The 21,315-nt window shown below is 52.3% G+C and overlaps 8 protein-coding genes across 8 annotated transcripts; 4 read left to right on the forward strand and 4 right to left on the reverse strand.

Annotated features, from left to right (window-relative positions):
- Positions 1–13: 13 nt before the first annotated feature.
- Positions 14–1,069, forward strand: Z519_04379 (uncharacterized protein; the record flags this gene model as incomplete). Its single annotated transcript, XM_016762125.1, has 1 exon — positions 14–1,069. One exon carries the CDS (start codon positions 14–16, stop codon positions 1,067–1,069), a length of 1,056 nt encoding a protein of 351 aa, XP_016621072.1.
- A 194-nt stretch (positions 1,070–1,263) lies between these two features.
- Z519_04380 (uncharacterized protein) lies at positions 1,264–4,829 on the reverse strand (the record flags this gene model as incomplete). The annotated part of the gene is made up of 2 exons (XM_016762126.1): positions 1,264–1,581; positions 1,629–4,829. The coding sequence occupies 2 exons, from the start codon at positions 4,827–4,829 to the stop codon at positions 1,264–1,266; spliced, it is 3,519 nt and encodes a 1,172-aa protein (XP_016621073.1).
- A 1,462-nt stretch (positions 4,830–6,291) lies between these two features.
- Positions 6,292–7,416, reverse strand: Z519_04381 (uncharacterized protein; the record flags this gene model as incomplete). The annotated part of the gene is made up of 1 exon (XM_016762127.1): positions 6,292–7,416. The coding sequence occupies one exon, from the start codon at positions 7,414–7,416 to the stop codon at positions 6,292–6,294; it is 1,125 nt and encodes a 374-aa protein (XP_016621074.1).
- A 431-nt stretch (positions 7,417–7,847) lies between these two features.
- Z519_04382 (succinate dehydrogenase [ubiquinone] iron-sulfur subunit, mitochondrial) lies at positions 7,848–8,845 on the reverse strand (the record flags this gene model as incomplete). The annotated part of the gene is made up of 3 exons (XM_016762128.1): positions 7,848–8,171; positions 8,222–8,373; positions 8,428–8,845. The coding sequence occupies 3 exons, from the start codon at positions 8,843–8,845 to the stop codon at positions 7,848–7,850; spliced, it is 894 nt and encodes a 297-aa protein (XP_016621075.1).
- Positions 8,846–9,598: 753 nt separating this feature from the next.
- Z519_04383 (uncharacterized protein) lies at positions 9,599–10,480 on the forward strand (the record flags this gene model as incomplete). The annotated part of the gene is made up of 1 exon (XM_016762129.1): positions 9,599–10,480. One exon carries the CDS (start codon positions 9,599–9,601, stop codon positions 10,478–10,480), a length of 882 nt encoding a protein of 293 aa, XP_016621076.1.
- A 2,219-nt stretch (positions 10,481–12,699) lies between these two features.
- Z519_04384 (uncharacterized protein) lies at positions 12,700–17,169 on the forward strand (the record flags this gene model as incomplete). Its single annotated transcript, XM_016762130.1, has 1 exon — positions 12,700–17,169. The coding sequence occupies one exon, from the start codon at positions 12,700–12,702 to the stop codon at positions 17,167–17,169; it is 4,470 nt and encodes a 1,489-aa protein (XP_016621077.1).
- Positions 17,170–18,352: 1,183 nt separating this feature from the next.
- On the forward strand, positions 18,353–18,844 carry Z519_04385 (uncharacterized protein; the record flags this gene model as incomplete). The annotated part of the gene is made up of 1 exon (XM_016762131.1): positions 18,353–18,844. One exon carries the CDS (start codon positions 18,353–18,355, stop codon positions 18,842–18,844), a length of 492 nt encoding a protein of 163 aa, XP_016621078.1.
- Positions 18,845–19,404: 560 nt separating this feature from the next.
- Positions 19,405–20,786, reverse strand: Z519_04386 (uncharacterized protein; the record flags this gene model as incomplete). The annotated part of the gene is made up of 2 exons (XM_016762132.1): positions 19,405–20,283; positions 20,604–20,786. The coding sequence occupies 2 exons, from the start codon at positions 20,784–20,786 to the stop codon at positions 19,405–19,407; spliced, it is 1,062 nt and encodes a 353-aa protein (XP_016621079.1).
- Between the last annotated feature and the right edge of the window lie 529 nt (positions 20,787–21,315).

Below are 21,315 nucleotides of genomic sequence, written 5' to 3' on the forward strand. Positions count from 1 at the left end.
ACAAATATTCAACATGTGTCGGTGGTTCGCCTACATTTCGCCCTCCGAAGAATGCCTCCTAGAGGACGTCCTCATCGCGCCGGAACACGGGATTGCCAAACAAGTTCATGACCACTACTTACCAAAACTCTTCTCGCACGTCCCCGGCGAACAGACCTCGAAACTTGAAATCACCTTGCGCAACCGCTTGAACAACGTGGATGGCTTCGGCTTAGTATGGTACACCCCCGTCCGCTCCTCGTTTATCACAAGTATTGATGGGATCCGGCCCGCAACATACAAAAATGCCCAGCCGCCGAACAACGACGCAAACTTCCACAGCATCTGCGCCGGCACGTCGACGACCGCGGTGTTCGCTCACATCCGTGCCGCGACAGGAACCTCGGTCGCGGCCATCAACAACCATCCCTTCGTCTTCGGCCGGCACACCATCATGCACAACGGTCTGATCTCGCACTTCACAGACATCCGCCGGCCGTTGCTCAGTCTCGTGGAGAAGTCCGCGTACGAGAATATCCACGGCACGACCGACTCGGAGCATCTGGCGGCGCTCTACATCACCAATCTGACCAAGAGTGCCGGGGGCAGCGGTGGCCCGCAGAGCTGGGAACGGCAATATACGCCGCAAGAAATGCTGGGGGCGCTGGTCGAGGCCTTCCACATGATTGTTCGGCTGCAACAGGAGACGCTGGGCGCTGAGAACGTCCAGGCCTGTTCCTTGAACGTGTGCTGCACCGACGGCGAACAGCTGATCGCCGTGCGCCTGCGCAACCACGCTATTGAGAACCCGCCAAGTTTGTACTACAGCACCACTGCCGGCGTGACCCTAAACAGGAAGTACCCGGACAATGCCTCCGGCATGAAGAACCCCAACGCCACTCTCAAACCGGAGGACCACGGCAAGCACGTTATTGTAGCGAGCGAGCCCACGACGTACAAGATAGCGGAATGGAAGGTGATTGAGAAGAATCACGGCATTTCAGTTGATAAAGAAGGGAATTGTACGGTCGAGAAAGTCGAAATGCCCGAGGAGTTTCTGGCGCAGGCAGCGACGGGAAGACATTTCTGAACAGCGGTCAAGGCAAAAAAGATGATGCCCTCAGATTCGAAAAGTCTTGGGCTCTGTGGAGGAAAACATCCCTTTTCCCCGCGAGTCCACTTCGAAAACAGACGATCACTTACAATCGTGCATAACCATAAAATCACCTCTTTCCCTCCGTGACAATTTGGTCGGACAAATCCTCCATCACGTAGTATAATAACTCAGCCTCTATTTGCCAACTTTTCAATCGCCCTGAGAAGGCTGTCTCTCTTCTCCTGTACCTTTCCCGTTAACCCCTGATCATAAACTATCTCCTTCCACGCTCCACCCGAATGCTGTCGGTCTCCCACGAGCTGAAGTGCCGTAGTGAGAACCTCTTTCTCTACCTTTAACACATCTACCAGGAGACGGTTCTCGTGCTCCAGACGTTGATTCCATGTATCTGTTAGTGTTCGGATGATTTCCTTTCCCCCACGATGGTATCCGTCAACTTTTGCTTTCATGGCGTCTTCTTCTGTGCCAAAGCGGAATAGGACATCCTGGGCACATATCAGTGGAGATCACAAGATATAAACGGCCGACGTACATTGGTTATGTTGATGATCGCATCTAAAAGACCCAGTTGGGATTCACGGGCAGATATAGAACCAATCATCGGATCGCCCCGTCTGACGGTTTCTCCCGTTCTGTGGAAAGTCGCAGAGATCGCGAAGCTATCATCCCCAGATTCAGATCGTTGTCTCCGTCCTAGTCTGGACCCCTTGCCTGAGCGATCTCCAAAAAAAGTTTCGTCTTCATTCACAAGGGTCAGGCTGTCATTCCCGGCGTTTTGACACGTATCTCCACGTTCGGTCATCTTCGAGCCTTCGTTGCCTGGCGTCACCTTTGCCGGGAGGGGTAGGTCTAAGTTAAGGCGTGTAGAAAAGGAGGCAGGCGTTGCTGGAGGAATTTCGGGTTCAAGTACGGGTTCAGCACGTGCATGGGGGAGACTCGAGCTCTTTTTCACTCGAACAGGTCCGATAATGGCTGGTCCATATGCCTCATTCGTTGGCATTTGAGGCAAAGCCGCCTGCCTCTCCGCCTGTGATTCAGACCAGGATTTCCGAAGAGGATTGGGTCGCTGAACTGATGCGAATGGGTCGGTCCGTGGCGTAGGAGGGCCCATTGGCTCGGCCGCAGAGCGTGGTAGCGACATGGAAAGCCCATGCGCATGCTGTGGAACAATCTGTGAATTTTCCTTCATTGATGGAATAGTTCGGTCGTAGACATCGCTCGCAATCCCCCGTATAGTGTGCGAAGCAGGACTTTGAAACTCACTATACGTAACATTATCATTACAGACCGCTTCCACCTCGTCTCTTTCATAGGTCGATCTAAGTTGGTCGGATTTGACCACCTCCCGGGAGACAGGAGAGGGCATGTCGGGCGCAACACTCCTTCGACTGAATTCCCCCATTGTGGGGCGCTGGTGGTTTGCACGGAGTTTATCGGTGTTGACGACCATTTGAGCCTGGGAAAATTCTTCATCCAAGATGGCGTTGATCCCGATAGACTGGCGAGTTGACTTTTGAGAAAATAGAGGTCTTTTAGCTTCGGTGGCATCGCAGGCAGACGGTTCGTCGTCAAGAAGGGGTTTCTGTGGTTTCAACTGTTGCATATCGGTTTTCCGAGAGCCAGAGGCATTTGGCAGCTGGAAGTACTGCTCGCTTGCCGCCTCTTCACCTTTAGGAAGGACATACTCCGAGGTTTCCTTATCGGAGGACATATCCGTCGCCGATCCATTCTGCGTTTCGGCGCTCTGCCCGTCTCGGTCCTCAACATGTGTCTTAACGACCGAATCTCGTCCTTCAATGGGGTCTTCCAGGATAAGGCCATCATCTTGTGCGAGTGACGGCTGGATCCTCTTGAATTCGGGTGACTTTAGTACCGGCTCAAAGTTGCGGTCTTGAATAACCTCGTCGATGTCTACCACATGTTCACCCTGAATCAATCCTGCCTGTTGAGGTATCGGACTGGTCTCTTTTGGAATTCCAGGCCCGGCTACTTCCGCAAGGAATTTTTGTTGATCAGCCTGATTGTCAGGGACTTGAGGACCAAAAGGCACAATGGTAGAATTTGGCTTAGCATGGGTGGTTATACCAGGCTCGTCTTTGGGGACAGCCTTTGCGCCCGGAGGACTCGGCACGTGCTTATCCTTCCTCGCAGGAGTATGCTCATGACAGACAGATTGTACGAGAGGACTGGGCTTTGGTTCGGCTTGCTCGTCTGAAGCATCTAGCGAAGGAGCTCTTTCTGTCCGCCCATCCTTCCCCGCTGTGCTGTCTCTTTCGACGGTCCTTCGCATGTTTGATTCAAAATCGAGCTGTGAAACTTTCAGAGCATCTTCTAGCGCTCCATTGCTGAGTGGGTGTGAGTCCTCGACATCCTCGTCGACCTTATCATCCTCTTGGTGGTGCCTCTCTATCTCCTCTTCTTCATCGGTCTCGTCGGATTCTTCTACGTATTTTGGTGTTTTGCCGGCTCGTCTGGCTCGCGTCGACGTAGCCGTCTTCTGGATCTTCTTCTCTGACCTCTTGCCCAACTTCTTCCTGAGTTCCCTTTTCTTTTGGCCTTTTGGTGAGGCTGCGACCTGGACATTCCCTTTTTTCTTCTCTACAAACTCCTTCACAGAGGCCGTAGACGTGGGCTTCGGATTCTTCGTCTTCGCCTTCTTCGTGGGACGGGGTTCCTCGTCATCCTCAGGGGGAAGGTCAAATTGAGCTGTTTTTGGGGTGAATTGAGATGGTTTCTGTGACTCTTTGTTCGTGTGCGCCGAAGAGCCTTTGATGGTCTTCCGTTTGAGGCCCCCTTTCGTCAGAGCATTGCCAACTTGGGAATTGCCTTCCGAACCAGCCTGGGTTTCAGCTAGTTTTGCCATGGTGATCTCGTCCCTGGGCCGTTTGCGGGCAGATCCAACTGTTCGCTCATCACCACGTCGTCCAGGATCTGAACCGATGATTTTGACCCTTCCCTTCGATGAATTGGAAGCTGGCTTGTCTAAGTCAGCGGGCTGCTTGTGTATCGACTTGTTGAACGAAGGAGTCTGGCCTAGGCCAAGTGGTTGAGATTGAAAAGTCGGGGCAGTAACAGCCACAGACAAGTTGAATGATGGTCCTTCTCCCAATGCACCTTTCGCCAGGTCTGCATCCGAATCCCTGTAACGCAGTTGCGACTGCCGTGAGCGTTCTTTGGCTTTCGAGTGCGCACCCTTCGGGCCTTCCTGGGAAGCACGTAGTCGTTCAATCAACGGTCTTACTTTTAAGGGCCGCTTCAACGGAGGTGTGTCCTTGGCCGGCTTGACACTAGAACTCGACCCAGACTTCGAAGTATGAGTATGTGTCGTAGATGCAGCTGTCAGTCGATCCTCCCGGCGTGTACGTAACCAAATATTACTGAGAGGAGACGAACCATCCGCCTCAGAGGTCATCCTAGCATCCAATCTCTTACTCTTTTCATGACTGTCGTCTTCAGAAGCCGATCCTAACTCAATGAAAGCAACCGACTGCTTTTTAGGAGTCCCTGGAGCGCTTGGTACGTTGTCCAGCACAGGGACAACCCGCCGTTCCTCAATCATGTGGATAAAGGCTTCCACGGCTTCATTGTCACAAAGTGTCATAGTGAGGGTGTTTATAGCACTTTTGGCCCCATTTATGAACCGATCCCCTTCAATTCCAGGATACCGAATCTCGACAACCGCAGACGATTCAGACCCTGACGCTGGCCGAGTGAGAGAGATATTCTTCGACATTGGGACAGAGAACAATGTGAGCATATCCACTCCATTCGGTACTAGAAACGAGATCTCGCTCGACACCGTTGCGATGAATGGGGAGCGACTCTCGAAATACTTGTTTCCATCACACGCGAGCCGCTGTACTCGGAAGATACGTTCAGCTCTGCAAAACGTTAGCTAAACAATGCACGTCTCACAAAGAGCGGTCATACTGTTCAACGAACGCCCTTTCCATGTCGATTCCGTTGAGGTGGTCGAGTGCCCTGCTCATCCACATAGAATCGCCATTCTTCGAAAGAGGGAAGTCATCCACAATGGTAGGGTTGCCACACGACTTCTTCAGAGGCTCCCGTTCTGCACCATTGAACAGTAATTCTCGGACCACATCAGCTACGAGGATGCGAAGGAAATAGTTCCGCTCTTTTTCGAGAATGCCCGTCAAGTAGTGGCTGGCTCAGCGTTAGGGAGGGTACGGATACTGGGTGCTTGCTTTTTACCACTCAGCAGTGTTCATTATCTGATTTGTCGCAACCGAATATGTGCGAAGCAGGACAGAGAGAAATTGCGCTAGCTGTGTAATGTCAGCTTCGTGCAATATTCCTAGCGGGGGGTTGTGGTTGCGGGAAGTCAGTACCCTCCAGCGGTGCTGCAATCTTTTCTCACTGCTCACCAGATGGCGTAGTATGCAGGAGCTTAGCTTCCTTCCAATGTAGTCTCCCTGCTCTTTGACTTCTGCAGGAGTTACTTCAGTTCCATGGATCCGAGTCAAGACTGGGGCCAACACGTTTTCATTTTGGTATTGTCGGATCGTTTCCTGACCGAATAAGCCCGATCCCAACGCTCATGGGAACCCACCTACCATGAAGGCATATAGCAGCTTATTCTGCGTCTCTGAATAAGGGAAATGGAGAATGATTGACGTGACAGCGTACAAAGACTGCGAATCAAGACGGACGATATCTTTTGGTCGGCCATTCTCCAAGAGCCTCAGTAGATCGCGAAGCAGAGAGCTTTCGGTGGGAGTGAAGGGTTGCCTGAAGGGCTTGATGATAACGTTTGGAAGGCTGTGGAGAAGATCTGATCAGCTTGCTGATATGCACCGCTCAATGGTGCAGACTTGCCTCACTAGTCCCCCTTTCCGAAAGCTCTGGTCGAGGCACTTCACCAGGGCTGAAAACGAGGCATGGAAGTGAGATTGCTTGTCCATTATCAGAGATGGGATTGGATCATAAGAAACAAGATCATGGGAGAATTTGTTGTGGTTGTGAACTAGGCGCAGGAGTGAAGCGAGAAGAGGAGATGGCAGCAGCTGGATTGGGGGGTGTAGAAGGCCACCGTCATGAATCGGCACAAATTGCTTGTTCAACTCACCAGATCCTTAACACACTGGCCATACTTTCAAGTCAAGCAGAAGGCGATTCAGAGCCATTTTCAACAGTTTATCCGAACATCGTTCATCGAAATTCTCGAACCAATCTCATACAATTCGTTCCACCGTGCTCACCGCCCCGTATTTATGTTGCACTCGCTCAGTCAATGGCTCTTTCTCATCCATGAGAGATTCGATCTTCGTATATCCAAGATCGCCTTCGTCGGCGTCATCCTTGTCCCTCATGGTCCTCTCGCCGTCTCCAAACGTCTCCTTGAAGAAGTGATCATAACTGGCCCAACATGCCGTAAACATAGCATTCAAGAAATTCGCAAACCACTTCGGATACGTCCCATCTGGTTTCAGAAATATCGCAGCGGCACCACCCACGAAGAACAAGAAGAAGGGAGACCACACACTTTGAAAGATGAATGAGCCCAATCTCTGTTTTGTGGTTGTTATGTGGAAAGATCGAATTTGGTGCAGGAAGGCTTGATATTCGAGAGGTAATCCGTGTTCTTCGGCGCCGTCCGTTATCAGTTTGAGATATCTCGGGCTCGGTTGCGCGTAGGAAGGGTCAGGTCGCGTGGTCTTTGCGGGTGCGAACAAAGTATGGGCTTTGAAAGGTTGCCCCGACGGCATCAGGGGAACATCCTCCATCGGACCCCCGCTGAGAGCGTAGCAATCGACGAGCACATCTTGGTATCCTGCGCCCCCTCCTTCTGTTGCGATGATGTGCACATAGTCGGACTTTGTCACTTCGTAGACCACACCAACCAGACCCTTTGACCAACGATCTTTATGGTAGTCCTTCGCAGTTGCGAAGTCTCCCCCTTGTTGGGGAGTCTCTTGCCTATGACGTACATTGGCAAAGCACGGTTCTGCATATGGGATGCCCGGTAGGTCAAAGGTCAAGGACAGAGTTGGCACGAGAACGTTGACTTGCGACACCGGCCGTATACCTCTTTTCCCTCTGAATGTCTCAGCACTCAGATTAGATCCATATCCCAGATACAAGACGGTCTCGTCATCGCCGGCATCCGCAGCAGATATCTTATCGAAGGGATATAACTGATCGAAGGGCCGGTCGGTGAGTGACTGTTGTTGTCGCGCCTGCGACGTAGTCGGAATGCGTTCCGCCAAACGCGTCCTCCGACTGGTGGTAGACGGCCTCAGGGATTCGATCCATAGGCGTAAGCTGCCGAAAGCTTGACCCGAGCACGAGCAATCCATCGTAATTATATGCACAGAGGATATGCTCTCAGACTTGCAGGAGAGGAAATCGCAATACCTGGGGTCAATTGCGCGATTGTTATGGACTTGTATTTTTAATCAACGCATTGGGCTGCGGAGCTATATTGGTCCGAATGCGATTAGTGCATTCCATAGGTTGATAAGGAAGGAGAAAGCCCGCCGATGGTGATACGGGGACCCCATTTGTGCAAGGTCTTCGGATGCCAATGCCGTGATATGTGATATGTCGTGGAACATGAAAGGGGCCCCGGCTATTGTCAAATCATCAAACTTCATGTACGCCATACTGCATTTATATATACAGCATTTTGCTATCTGATGAAACCAAATTGTGTGATTGAAGGCGTCGAGCACACCTGAACAGCCACTAGGAACTCTTCCGCCCCGAATTCTGTTTCCTCTCACCAAACTTAAGCAAAAGACATGCTCTTCTTGATCTCTGCAATCGCCTTGGCGGGGTTGAGTCCCTTCGGGCAGGTTCTTGAGCAGTTCAAAATGGTATGACATCGGTACAAGCTCATACTATTGTCCAGCATTTCCTTGCGCTCGGCCTTGCGTTCGTCACGAGAATCGGCCAGCCAGCGGTAGGATTGAAGGAGGATGGCAGGGCCCAGATATTGGTCACTATTCCACCAATAAGATGGGCATGAAGTTGAGCAGCAAGCGCAGAGGATGCATTCGTATAACCCATCCAACTTCTTCCGGTCAGCTGGCGACTGTCGGTTTTCCTTGCCCTGGAAACCCATCAGCAAACGCCTCTTTGGAGCATGTCGGGAGAACATACATCCGGTGACTTTGTGTCTCGTTGCAAGAAAGGCTTGATAGATTTGTATTGCTTGTAGAATTGTGTCAGATCAGGGACCAGGTCTTTTACCACGTAGGTGTGTGGCAAGGGGTAAATTCGGGATTCCTTCGATGTATCCGTAGGAATTCGGCCTGTAAACATTGTAAATTCGAAGCACAATCCAGGAGCAGATCGCCAGTTCTTACACAAGCAGGCCAGAGTATTGACTCCGTCAATGTTCATTGCACAGCTGCCGCAAATGCCCTCTCGACAGCTTCGGCGGAAGGTCAGCGTTGGGTCTACCTCATTCTTGATTCGAATCAGCGCATCCAACATCATCGGGCCAGTCTTGTTCAAGTCCAGAGTGTATGTCTGCATCCTCGGCTTCGACGTCGGCTCATCTGGGTTCCATCTGTAGATGTGGAATGTCTTGATCTTTGCATCTTTATCCGGCCTTGGTTCTTGCACCGTACTGGTCTTGGACGGAGGGATAGGAGGTCGGCTGGCGGAGAGATCAGAGGCACTGTCCTTGGTAACAGTGGCGTATGATCTCGCAGTGTAGGAAGGTCGGATGGTAGCTCGGACGGGCGCCACCAAGCGCGATGCTGTGCGTAGAGCTGCCATGGCCAATGTGGAAGCTTGCCAGGTACAGCACTGATGGCGCAGGACCTGTGATGATCTGATGGACTGGAGCGGAGAGTACGAAGTAGCTGTGGGAGATAATTGAGATTGGATTGAAGACTGAAGAGGAGGGCAGGTGGCGTGCAACTACTGCGAACCTCAGAGCCAATCACATAGCTCCGAAATAATCCTGCTCCATTTCCACATCCGATCACATTCCGAGGCAGTTCCAGGCTTTCTACCGATCTTCCACTTGTGACTTCATTATCTCCATGTACAGTTCTGAAGCATAACATTGATGAATACCCAGGTACGAGGTAGTTGTGTGTGTGGCGGCGGAGCAGACTTTCAACATCCTTTTGTTTCGAACCAACTCCATTATTCTACCGACGGTGCCGAGCGCCAAAGCACGTAAATACGGACAGGCCACAGTCAGCGGCTTGCAGAGCCACTTCATACCGCGCTGGCTCCCCTGGCGCCTCCAAAGTACACTCACAGAGTTGATCAATCACACGGCAGAACGAAGAGAACGCATTTGGAAGACGCTCTCAAGACCAGAGCTGATCTGATCTCCATGAGGTTGGCATTAGTCGACTTATGTGCAAAATCCGTGCGTATGTCCGATACCTTCTTTCACTGACCGGCGTACTCATATAACACTACACTTGTGACTATCCTCGCCTAGATTTAAGAATGGGTCGGAATATCTCTTTAGTAGACTTATGATTCTCCATCCATCGTGGCTCTCGTACGAACATGTCTACCGAAGGAACAGCACCAGTCTGGTTCATAACTGGCACTTCGTCTGGCCTGGGGCTTGCATTGACTCGCTACGCCATCGCCAAAGGCCATATTGTCATCGCATCATCCCGCAATCCTTCCAAAACGCCAGATTTGGTGTCCGAAGTCGAAGGTAGCGGCGGGAAATGGATCACGCTCGATGCGACACAGACAGAAGAAGAAATCCAGAAGACAATGCAATTTGCCGAGTCCCTCTTCGGCGGCATTGACATACTCGTCAACAATGCTGGCGTGAGCGTTCTGGGGGCTGTGGAGGATATCCCTGACGCCGATATTGTGTTCCAGATGCTGGTCAATTTCCTCGGCCCGTTGAGAATTATGCAGGCTGTCCTTCCTGGGATGAGAAAACGAAGATCCGGGGTTATCATGAATGTCTCCAGCACACAAGGCGTTGCTCCGGGCCTCGCCTGCGGTGTCTATGCAGCAAGCAAGGCCGCTTTGGAAGCTGTATCCGAGTCTTGTAGCCTGGAGGTTGCACAGTTTGGGATCAGGGTTCTCATAATCGTACCAGGTGCTTACAGAACGGAGTTTGGCAGTTCGAGTACTGGCAAACACATTAAGCCATCCGCGGAATACGCCGGTGACCATCCAGTTAACCAAAGGCTTCAACTCATTTCAACATTGCCCAAGGTGGCAATGGGAGACCCCAACAAGGCCGCTCAAGTGATGTTTGAAGCTGCAACTGGACAAGGCGAAGCTGGAGGGCTCGTTAGAAGAGAAAAGTTGTTGAGGGTCATCATCGGACCCGATTCCTGGAAAGGGGTTGACAAAAAGGTCAACGAACTGCGAAGGACCACGGACCTTCTCCAAGGGGTCGCTGCAAGCACGAACTTGTAGGGGATTTTGCGACTTTGTATCTCGGGGCTGAGTCATCAGACATCGATTCTCAAGGGGATCTGATAATAGCTTATTCGAACCATTTGAAAGGAAGACACGACGATAGGGAATTGAAAGTCAGTGCATGGTGTGCTGCATAAGGTGGTTCCAGCGATGCTGTGCGCTTGTCTTTTCCTATTCGCGAGTAATTAGCATCAGGCTCCCGTCTAGTCCTTCAGGCCAATGCCGGTGTCCAGGTCTTCTGCCGGACGGACCGGTTCTGGAGGTCAAGGATGGAGTATATTCCTAGGAACGCAGGATTCAATGTAATCGAGCCAGGTAGGTCCTTTGGTGTGTCTGGCATCTGGACGGCAACGGGCGAACAAGTCCAAGAATAGCAAGTCCGGAAATTCACTCAAAGTGCATGTATCCAGGAGCGGCTGGCGCAGGTTTCTCTAGAAGGTTTGTCTGCTAGGCATGTTTCCACACTCCTGCGTCCATAAGTGGCTGTTGGCGTCTGCCTGATGAACCAACTCTATTGCTTAAGCAGATAGCCCCAGCAATACTCGGTAGTACTCCCTATAAGTGGCCAGCCACCACAGGGCTCACACTTCGACATCTACATACCATCCAAGGGCCATACAAATACCTCATCGTGTGTTAAATGATTAGTCGTTCCTGAAGCAGCTGATGCCCCTGCTCAGTCGTTGCTTCTATTCGACCTTGAGTCCAACAACAATAATGTTCCTCCACATGTTCAGAATGCATCCCGTAAGCAAAGGAGCCGGTTTACCCGCGGGATGTCTGCTATCGTCCTGATTTTATATATCTCAGGCAGACAGGACAGACTGCATCGTGTTTGCCTCCACATTCGATCGGAAAGTATAGACAGAATCTCGGCCCCGAGCTAACAGGCATAAGGGCCGTAGACTGGGTCAATCTCGCAAGATAATAGACTACAAGGAAGGTTGTCGGGAAGGGGTTTTTTTCCCGCACGACAAAAAAGACACTTCATGTTATTGCCGGCACGTCTTACCCGGCCAGGTATATGTAGCGAGGTTCGAAGAGTCATCTGCCGGGGCAAAGAGGATCCCAAAGACGTGGTGGGGTCAGGCGGCCGGGCTTCAGGCAGTCATGCATAATGTCCGTGGCTTCTTGGATTCGTCTTCACCGCGTGATTGCCGCCTGTGGCACAATGTAAGGTATGTTTAGGCGGATGAAATGGCGGTACCGCTCTGGGGATACACAAGAACGTGTTTGAGCAGTCGCGCAGCACTCGACCGGCTAACGTGGAGCGTTTTGAGCAAGCCACGAGCCGGGAGCATCCAGGCAGCCAGGTACCAGGTACTGTGGAGGATAATACACTGATACTGGTGACGCTGAGAGGTGAGATCATACGAGGGTGGTCAAGGAGGCAAGGTGGTCGTTTACTCGCTGCCCGCAATACCGTGGAGGCCCCCCCCCCCAGAAAAAGAGGCATCCACTCCGTTGAAGTCGCTCCTCCATCCATCCACATTCCAAAAAAGAGAACTATCAACTGTAATGAAGCAAGGCACATTTCATGAGAGAATTGAATTTTGCGGAGATCTTGGGCTGCCCGTTCAGGGCGTTTGGATTGCTAAGCTCCAGTAGTACTAGGTACTAGCATCACCACCAACATCGCTCCACTTGACTCTGTTGGGGCAAATGGGCAGATACAAGCTTCGCCTCGCAAACGCCAATTGGGATTGTCGAGATTTTGAACACCCACTCCAGTCCGTGGTTCAAAAGTGCGCCTCACAAACCCCAGCCCGCCCAGCAAGCCCAGCTAGACTCGAAGAATGCAACCAAAACAGCCGCCCCAATCGACATCTTTGATGGCTCGACTTCTATTTGTCGTGTCCACCCCTCTGCATCATGAACAGCCTGCCCGGTCATCTCCTCTGCTCCCATTAGCTCTACGACAGAAGGACGTCTCCGCCCATTCAACGCCTCTCCCCTCGCTTGTGGCCGCTTTGCCGTAAAGGTTCTGCTCAACTTCCATTACGACAACACCGAGGATGTTTTGCGCCTGATCCTAGTCCCCCTCCCAGTCATGACTTCCCGGCTCTCAGTCTTCCCGTCACCGATTCTTCGGGAGTAACACTACATATTAATATCTGCCCCTCCCCCCGTGGACGGTCACTCCATCATGGACTGCTCGACAGACTCCATCAACCACCACTCGTTGTTGACTGTCCCTTAGACCGGAAGCAAACGCCATGGCGCATACCGACGACGAGAAGGATTTCGAGCGCGGCGTCTCCCGGAACGATGTCGAGGAGCAGGATCTGGAAAAGAGAGATGAGCGAGTACGATATCTGGAGGTCCCCAGGGACCCGAGAAGAGAAGGGCGAGGCAGGAGCCAAGACAGTACACGATTGGAAAAGATCGAATCGAGCGTAACTGAGGCGACCGAAGCCAGCACTGCTGCCTATGCACACCAGAAAGAGTCAGAGAAAGTACCATGGCGTTACAGAATAAACCCGCTCCGTTGGAACCCTCCGCCGGTACCAGAGGAGAGGACAGTATGTCGAGAATACAACGCGAGCTTCCTCAGCCTGTTACTATTTCAATGGATGAATCCGCTCATGACGACGGGTTACAAGCGGCCAATCGAGTTGAATGACATCTGGCTTGTCAATCCCGACAGAAGTGCTACGACCATGAGGGACAAATTGTCGGCTTCTTTCCAACGTCGAGTTGCGCGGGGTGAACGTAACCCTTTGATGTTTGCTCTTTTCGACACCTTTCGAGGCGAGTTTCTGCTCGGAGCCATATGTGCACTGTTTTCCGCCCTTTTCCAGGTCTTCTCGCCCTTCACTACCCGCTACCTGATTCAGTTTGCTACTGATGCCTGGATTGCCGACAAGATCGGAGGCAAATCTCCTAGCATCGGTCATGGCATCGGCCTAGTAATCGGTATCACCTTCATGCAAATGTGTCAGTCGATGGCGACCAATCATTTCATCTACCGTGGCATGATGGTTGGAGGAGAGTGCAGAGCCGTGCTGATCAACGCCATTTTTGAGAAATCTCTGGTCATCTCCGGAAGGGCAAAGGCTGGAGGAAAGGCCATAAAAGCCGAGGAAGCGTCCGAGACGGTGGTGCAAACAGAAGACGAGAAGCACGAGGCCAGGTCGACTCTCGCCCGCATCCTCTCCAAGCGACTTAATTCCAAGGTTGGCCCGAAAGTTACACCTGATAGAGGCGCCGGTATTGCCGGAGACGGCGTCGGTTGGAATAATGGCAGGATTGTCAATCTGATGAGTGTCGATACCTATCGCATCGACCAGGCCTCTGGCTTGTTCCACATCATGTGGACATCGCCCATCCAGATCATCGTCGTCTTGGTCGTACTGTGTATCAACATTGGCTATAGTGCTCTGGCGGGCTATGCATTACTGGTCATCGTGCTGCCCATGTTGACCAAAGCAATCAAATCTCTCTTAGCAAGGAGGAAAAAGATTAACAAAGTCACCGATCAGCGTGTGAGCTTGACACAGGAAATTCTGGGCTCCGTGCGATTTGTCAAATTCTTTGGATGGGAAACGAGCTTTCTGGACCGGCTGAAGGAACTCCGCAAGAGAGAAATCAGGGCCGTTCAGGTCTTGCTATCAATCAGAAATGCAATCAACGCGGTTGCCATGTCAATGCCAGTGTTTGCAGCAATGCTGGCTTTCATCACATATTCGCTCTCTGACCATGGTCTTGCTCCTTCGCGGATATTCTCGTCATTAGCCCTTTTCAACTCCCTCCGGATGCCGCTGAATTTACTTCCTCTGGTTCTTGGACAAGTTACAGATGCCCAGACCGCGATTCAGCGTATTCAGGAGTTTCTACTATCTGAAGACCAGCAAGACGAGATCATGTGGGATGAGGAGATGGAGCCTGCAGTCGAAGTGCAACATGCTTCCTTTACCTGGGAACGGACCGCAACTCAAGATAAGGAGAGAGCTGGGACATTCCAGACAAGGGGCGAGCTCATGGCGGCCAAAAGAGCCGAGAAGGAACGGAAGAAGGCTCAAAAGAAAGCCGAAAAGGCGGCAAAGAAGAACAAGAAATCTCCTGGGGCATCCAACGAAGACATTGCAAGTGAAACCACGGAGGTGGAACCATTTAAATTGCACGACATGGATTTCACAGTGGGCCGGAATGAACTGATCGCCGTTATCGGGACTGTTGGTTCTGGCAAAACTTCACTTCTCGCTGCTCTAGCTGGAGACATGCGCAAAACGGGTGGCAAGGTCAAGATGGGATCTTCTCGCGCATTTTGCCCGCAATATGCTTGGATCCAAAATGCCACTGTGAAGGAGAATATCCTCTTCGGTAAGCCATACAAGTCAAAATGGTACAGAGATGTCATCGATGCCTGCGCGTTGAAACCCGACTTGGAAATCCTGCCAGCGGGAGACCAGACCGAGATTGGTGAACGAGGTATTACTCTCTCAGGCGGACAGAAGCAAAGGTTGAATATTGCACGGGCGATCTATTTTGATGCCGACATCGTTTTGATGGATGACCCACTCTCGGCTGTGGACGCCCATGTTGGCCGTCACATCATGGATAAAGCAATTTGTGGCCTGATGAAGGACAAATGCAGAATCTTAGCGACTCATCAACTTCATGTTCTTTCCCGGTGTGACCGGATTATATGGATGGAAGAAGGCCATATCCAGGCTATCGACACGTTTGACAACTTGATGAATACCAGCGTCGATTTCCAAAAGTTGATGGCTACAACCGCTCAAGAGGATGAAACTGCACTGGCAAAAGCTAAGAGCGGGGAAGCCAATGAGCAGAAGTCCGAAAAGAAGAGCAAGAAAATCAAGCCTCAAGGTCTGATGCAGCAGGAAGAGCGCGCCGTCAAATCCGTTAGCTGGACTGTTTGGGGGGCTTACATCCGTGCATCAGGATCGCTAATACTCTGGCCGCTCATATTCTTTGCCCTTATCTTATCCCAAGGGGCGAACATAGTGACTAGCTTATGGCTCAGTTGGTGGACGAGTGATAAGTTCGGATTCTCTGAAGGCACATACATTGCTGCATACGCCTGTTTGGGACTATCGCAAGCGGTGCTGATGTTCACGTTTTCGACCCTTCTCTCCACAAGTGGCACCAACGCCAGCAGGGTCATGTTACAGAGAGCCATGACCCGAGTTTTACGCGCGCCCATGTCTTTCTTCGACACTACTCCTCTCGGTCGAATCACTAATCGATTTTCAAAAGATGTCGATTCGATGGACAACAGTCTGACCGACGCAATGAGGATGTATTTCCTCACTTTAGCCATGATCACTTCGGTCTTCGCCCTGATCATCGCATATTTTCACTATTTTGCTGTGGCTTTGGGACCCCTTTTCATCTTGTTCCTGTTCGCATCAAGTTATTACAGAGCGTCAGCACGGGAAATCAAAAGACACGAAGCAGTTCTCCGCTCCACCGTCTTTGCACGATTTTCGGAGTCTATTTCGGGAGTGGCATCTATTCGAGCATACGGCCTCCAAGCATATTTTACGACACGCCTGCGGGATGCCCTTGATCAGATGAACTCTGCATATTACTTGACATTTGCAAATCAACGGTGGCTATCTACGCGACTAGATGCCATCGGAAACATGCTGGTCTTTGTGACCGGCATCTTGGTGGTGACAGATCGTTTTAATGTTAATCCTAGCATAGCGGGTTTGGTTTTGTCCTACGTCTTGGCTATTGTACAGATGATTCAATTTACCGTGCGACAGTTGGCCGAAGTGGAAAACAACATGAACGCGACGGAGCGACTGCACTTCTATGGCACTCAGCTGGAGGAAGAAGCTCCATTAAAGGGTATAGAAGTGCCCGATAATTGGCCCCGAACGGGAGCGATCACATTCAACAAGGTGGAGATGAGGTATCGGCCGGGATTACCGCTCGTTCTTCATGGATTGGACTTTCAGGTCAAAGGCGGGGAGAGAATTGGCATTGTCGGCCGCACTGGGGCTGGCAAGTCGTCGATCATGTCGGCACTTTTCCGATTGACGGAGCTCACTTCGGGACAGATCAAGATTGATGACATTGACATTTCAGCTGTGGGGCTCTACGATTTGCGTTCGCGTCTAGCCATTATCCCACAGGATCCGACGTTGTTCCGAGGCACCATCCGATCGAACCTTGATCCTTTCAACGAGCATTCCGATTTGGAGCTCTGGGCAGCACTTCGCAAGGCAGATCTTGCGGGAGATGAGATGGTGACGGCAGAGAAGGTAGATCGCCCTGATACTGCGCAAACTGCCGCCACATCGACGTCGAATGTCAACGCACCGCCTGGACCCAGTCGGATCCATCTCGACAGTCCCGTGGAAGAAGAAGGCTTGAACTACTCGCTTGGTCAGCGGCAATTGATGGCGTTGGCCAGAGCACTAGTCCGGAACTCGCAGATTATTGTCTGTGACGAGGCGACTTCGTCGGTCGACTTCGAGACCGACGAGAAGATTCAGCGGACCATGCGGACAGGCTTCGCGGGCAAGACGGTGTTGTGCATTGCTCACCGATTGAAGACCATCATCAACTACGACCGCATCTGCGTGATGGATCAAGGCAGAATTGCGGAGTTGGATACTCCCATCAATCTATTCGAAGCAGGCGGCATCTTCCGGGGCATGTGCGACAAGAGCCATATTGTGCGAGAAGATTTCTTCAGAGAGTCATAGCATCGTCATGGGGAAAGTAATGCTTTCGTTTGGCGGACATTGGATGATGTTAAGTACATGTACGCGACCTACCTTGATAGATTGAGCTCTCTCAGCGTCGTCTTTGTCCAAAAGCTAGCTAGTTAGGTCGCATATTAGGGACGAGAATAGGAAATCCCTTCATCCTAATATCCCAGATCTTGCAGTCCATGTGCCTGCTCGCCAGATAGCCGAGCACTACCGAGGAACACAAAACTTAGGTTATGAATCACAAGAAGGGAGTAACAGCAGCTTGCCATGCAGTATGTCCTGTAACGAAGTTGCTCTTAGAAGCAGGAGAACAGGGTGATGCCGCCCAGTGCTCCATCTCTGTGGGCTGGGTCCGTGATATTGAGTACGAGGAACCCAGTGCAGTGCTCGCTGGGCATTTTCCAGCCAAATCCACGTGATATCGACCAAATCAGCGTGATCCACAAGGCCTTCCTCGTTTCCGCCACCGAGCACTGGCGCCGTCGTGGTTTCAACGGGAGGCGCGCTTGTGGCGTCCTTTTTTTTGTTCCTTGTTGATCGCCAGGGCGAGCGAGGACCAGCCTTTCCCTGCCTTCCCCTTGCCTTCCCCATACCGCCCACTCAAAGCTTCATGGAGCCTGGTCACTTTTTGATTGCACGCGGGTCCAGCTCCCAATCGGTGGGCAGATGAACCAACACCTCATCCGGGAACCAGCATCGGGCCATGGCGCCCCAATATATTGGCAATCCCGCGGGTTTCCCATGCGGTTGTCACGGTCAGTCACTCATAAAAGGTGAAACTTGGTCCCTCGTGCGCAGAAAGGTTCCGAGTTACCTCGCACGCGTCCTAGGAAGGGAGCATCCATCTTGACATCACCGCCTCCTGGCAACGCTCCTGCCTGGCCTCGAGACGCCATCTTGACAGTCGATCGTTGAAAGTTGACCGTGCTAAATTGACACCTGAGACTCCGTCTCTCGACGCCATCGCCCGTTGTCCCAAGCATCACCCGAGACATCCTCACCAACTTGACGCTTCATGCTGACCATGGACTTTTAAACCTCTGCCCTCTGCCCTTAGGCACTTACTAGTTATTTTCCTTCAGAAGCATTGGCTTCAAAGACCACATCTCTAGCCCCCCGCAACTCTTCAAGTTTGCATTGGCACCTCTGTCACTCCCGACCAAAACATTCAACCATGGCAACCGCAGTTGAAGCCACCGAGCTCACTGAGCAACAACCGCCCTCCTCGATCCATCGGCCCAAGTCGGAGTTCGATCCTTGCTGCAACGCCAAAGTAACCTCCCCTTTCTACCTCTACAACCATGACTCTCCCCGCCCGTCCGTTGACGTCAAGAAGCCCTGCAATCCCGTCCAAGTGGCCATCCAAGATCTGGAGGCGGGCACCTTCAATCTCTCACCTTCAATCACCCAAGAGAAAAAAGATGCACAAAATTCGGCGGCGAGAGACAGATTCAAATTCTGGAAGAGAGAGAAGCAGTGCATGACAAAGCCGAAGCCCAGAGGATGTGTGTGGTTCACTCGGTTGTCTCCACGCCAACGACTCCTGGTCAAGCTGCTCGTCGGGCTGATGATCATTGGAGCCGCCGTGGGAATTGCCGTTGGTGTCAGCATTAAGGTCCATGGGACAGTGTACAAGGGTAACAACTCGACTTCGCAGATTGGTTGATCATGCCGGAATAAACACAGCCCGAGACCACTACAAAAATCCAAGGCGAAACAAAAGTTATGAGTCGCATCCATCTTTACCGAGACCAGTGTCAATCACTCTGTTCAAGTGTACACGATATGGAAGTATAGATTATAGGGCATAGCGGCCACGGGAAGGCCGGACCAAAAAACAACAACACCAACAACAACAACACGGATACCAGCGAGGTGTTGTGTCGACACAGCGTTACAGATGATAATGACGGCGTACATAGGAGTTACAGAAGGACCCAGCGAGCTGTATTGATCGGTAGCTAATGCTCATGAAGTGTTGTTACCCTTTCAGCGTCCAGCTTGACATAGATCACTGCCAGGTGTGAGCCATACATTAGGTGACTTTTCCCCGTTCATCTTCCCGTTCAGACACCCAAGTCTCTGTCGAGGTAAGTGGTCGGTAGTGGTGGGGCCGAGAGATTTATTTATTGTTTTCACATGGTCGTCTCTCACTATAATATTGTCTCAAATGGCACTAAAGAATTCCCAAATGCGCACGACTAGGCCCTGCACCTCACATGTCAATCACAGCTTACTCCTCGGTGCTGCCTCGATATAGGTGCCGCCGAGCTTCAACATGTCGACGGCCTGGGTGACCATCTCCTCGACGATTTGCCTGGCGGGCTTGATGTCCTTGATTATGGCGCTGACCTGGCCCATGAGGAAGGGCATGTCGATCTCGGCCTCCTGCTCGAGGTCGTAGGCCATAGGCACGATACCCCGTTCGGTCAGCTCCTTGATGCGCTCGGGCTGGGCCTCCCACTTGGCGACATAGTCGTTGAGGCGCACGCGCAGCGGCCGGCCCGAGACGACCAGCGTGCGCAGCGTGTCGGTGAAGTCGGCGCTGACCACGGCCTCCTTGTGTAGCCTGCTGGCGCCGCTCTCCTCGGCCGCCACGAACCGCGTGCCCACCCACACACCCACGGCGCCCTGCATCAGCGAGCTGGCCAAGCTGCGCCCGTCGTAGATGCCGCCGGCCGCGACGACCAGCGCGGGCTCACCGGTCAGGGGGGAGCGGTACCTCTTGGCCACGTCGCACACGGCGGGGATCAGGATGCTGTTGGCGATGTCGCCCGTGTGGCCGCCGCCCTCGGTGCCCTGGGCGCAGACGATGTCGACACCGGCCTTGAGCGCCTTCTCGGCGTGCTTGGGCGCGCCCACCATGTTCATGACCAGGATGCCCGCCTCGTGGAGCCGCTTGATGGTGCGCGCCGGCGGCACGCCCACGGCGCTGACGAAGATCTTGGCCCCGTTCCGGATCGTCACCTCGATCAGCTCGTCCAGCTGCCCGTGCGTGTAGTCGTGGTTCGTCTTGCGCGCCGAGCCCCCGACCTGCGGGAGCGCCAGGTCCACGCCGAACGGGAGCGACGGGTCTGTCAGGTTAGATTTGAGGTCGTCGATGATCTGGGGCGGCAGGGGAATGTCAGCCGTCGGCTTGGAGTGGATCTCAAATCTGCTGGGAAGAAGAGACCCCGGAAGGAAGAAGGGAAGTGACGGGAGAGTAACAGTAGCAGCACCAGGGCAGGGCAGGGCAATTGTTTCTGTCGGGTTCATCTGTCCTCTGCATTCCATCCTCCCTCCTTGAGCCCGAATCTTCATCCTTCCTACTCCATCCTTCATCCCTTATCATCCTTACTCCACCACGTATCCCGTCCTCCATACCCCGTAGCAACATGGTTCAGCAATGTCTAGAAAGGAAAAAGAAAAGAACGTAATCGACGTACCTCCTGTAACTGCTTAGGCGTATACCCTAGCCCGCCTATGGTGCCGATACCGCCTGCGTTGGACACGGCCGCGGCCAGGGGTCCGCCCGAAGTACGCGCCATCCCGGCCAGCATGATGGGGTACTTGATCCCCAAGAGCTTGGTCAGAGGTGTGTTGAGCGCCGGCACGGATGAAGATGACATGATGGCGATGTGGTGGACAATATGTCGGGTGATATTTATGTTACACCACCTCGTCGGTAAGGATATACGTGCGCGTATATGTGAGAGAAGGAGGTGTTCAATATGGAGCAGAAGGAGGACAAGAGTGTCTGATGCGCTAGCTATGTAGCCACCTCGTTGTCAATGGTGGGAGGGACGATGATAGGTGTATATATATCCTCCTTATATTCACTTGAAAGGGAGAGAGAGTCTAAGGCCGGGAGAGTGAGGAGTGCGAAGTGAGACTGAGAGGAGGAGCTAAATGAAATCAAGTAGAAATTGAGTCAAGAAGCCTCCTTTACTTATGAAGATTGACACGACATGTAGGACTCGTATACCCTACTCTGGACCTCTGAGGTGAGGATCAAAGTGTGGGGTCGGTCGGTAGTAACAGTTGCTCGATGGAACGTGGAACTTGGACCGAGGTTTGCGCCAACTACCAGCCACCAGATACCGATACCGAGCTTAAGGAGGCGATTATGATAGCTACCTATTATTTCTCGGCCCGGAT

Source organism: Cladophialophora bantiana (assembly GCF_000835475.1).
Source record: "Cladophialophora bantiana CBS 173.52 unplaced genomic scaffold supercont1.6, whole genome shotgun sequence".
Lineage (NCBI taxonomy): Eukaryota > Fungi > Ascomycota > Eurotiomycetes > Chaetothyriales > Herpotrichiellaceae > Cladophialophora > Cladophialophora bantiana.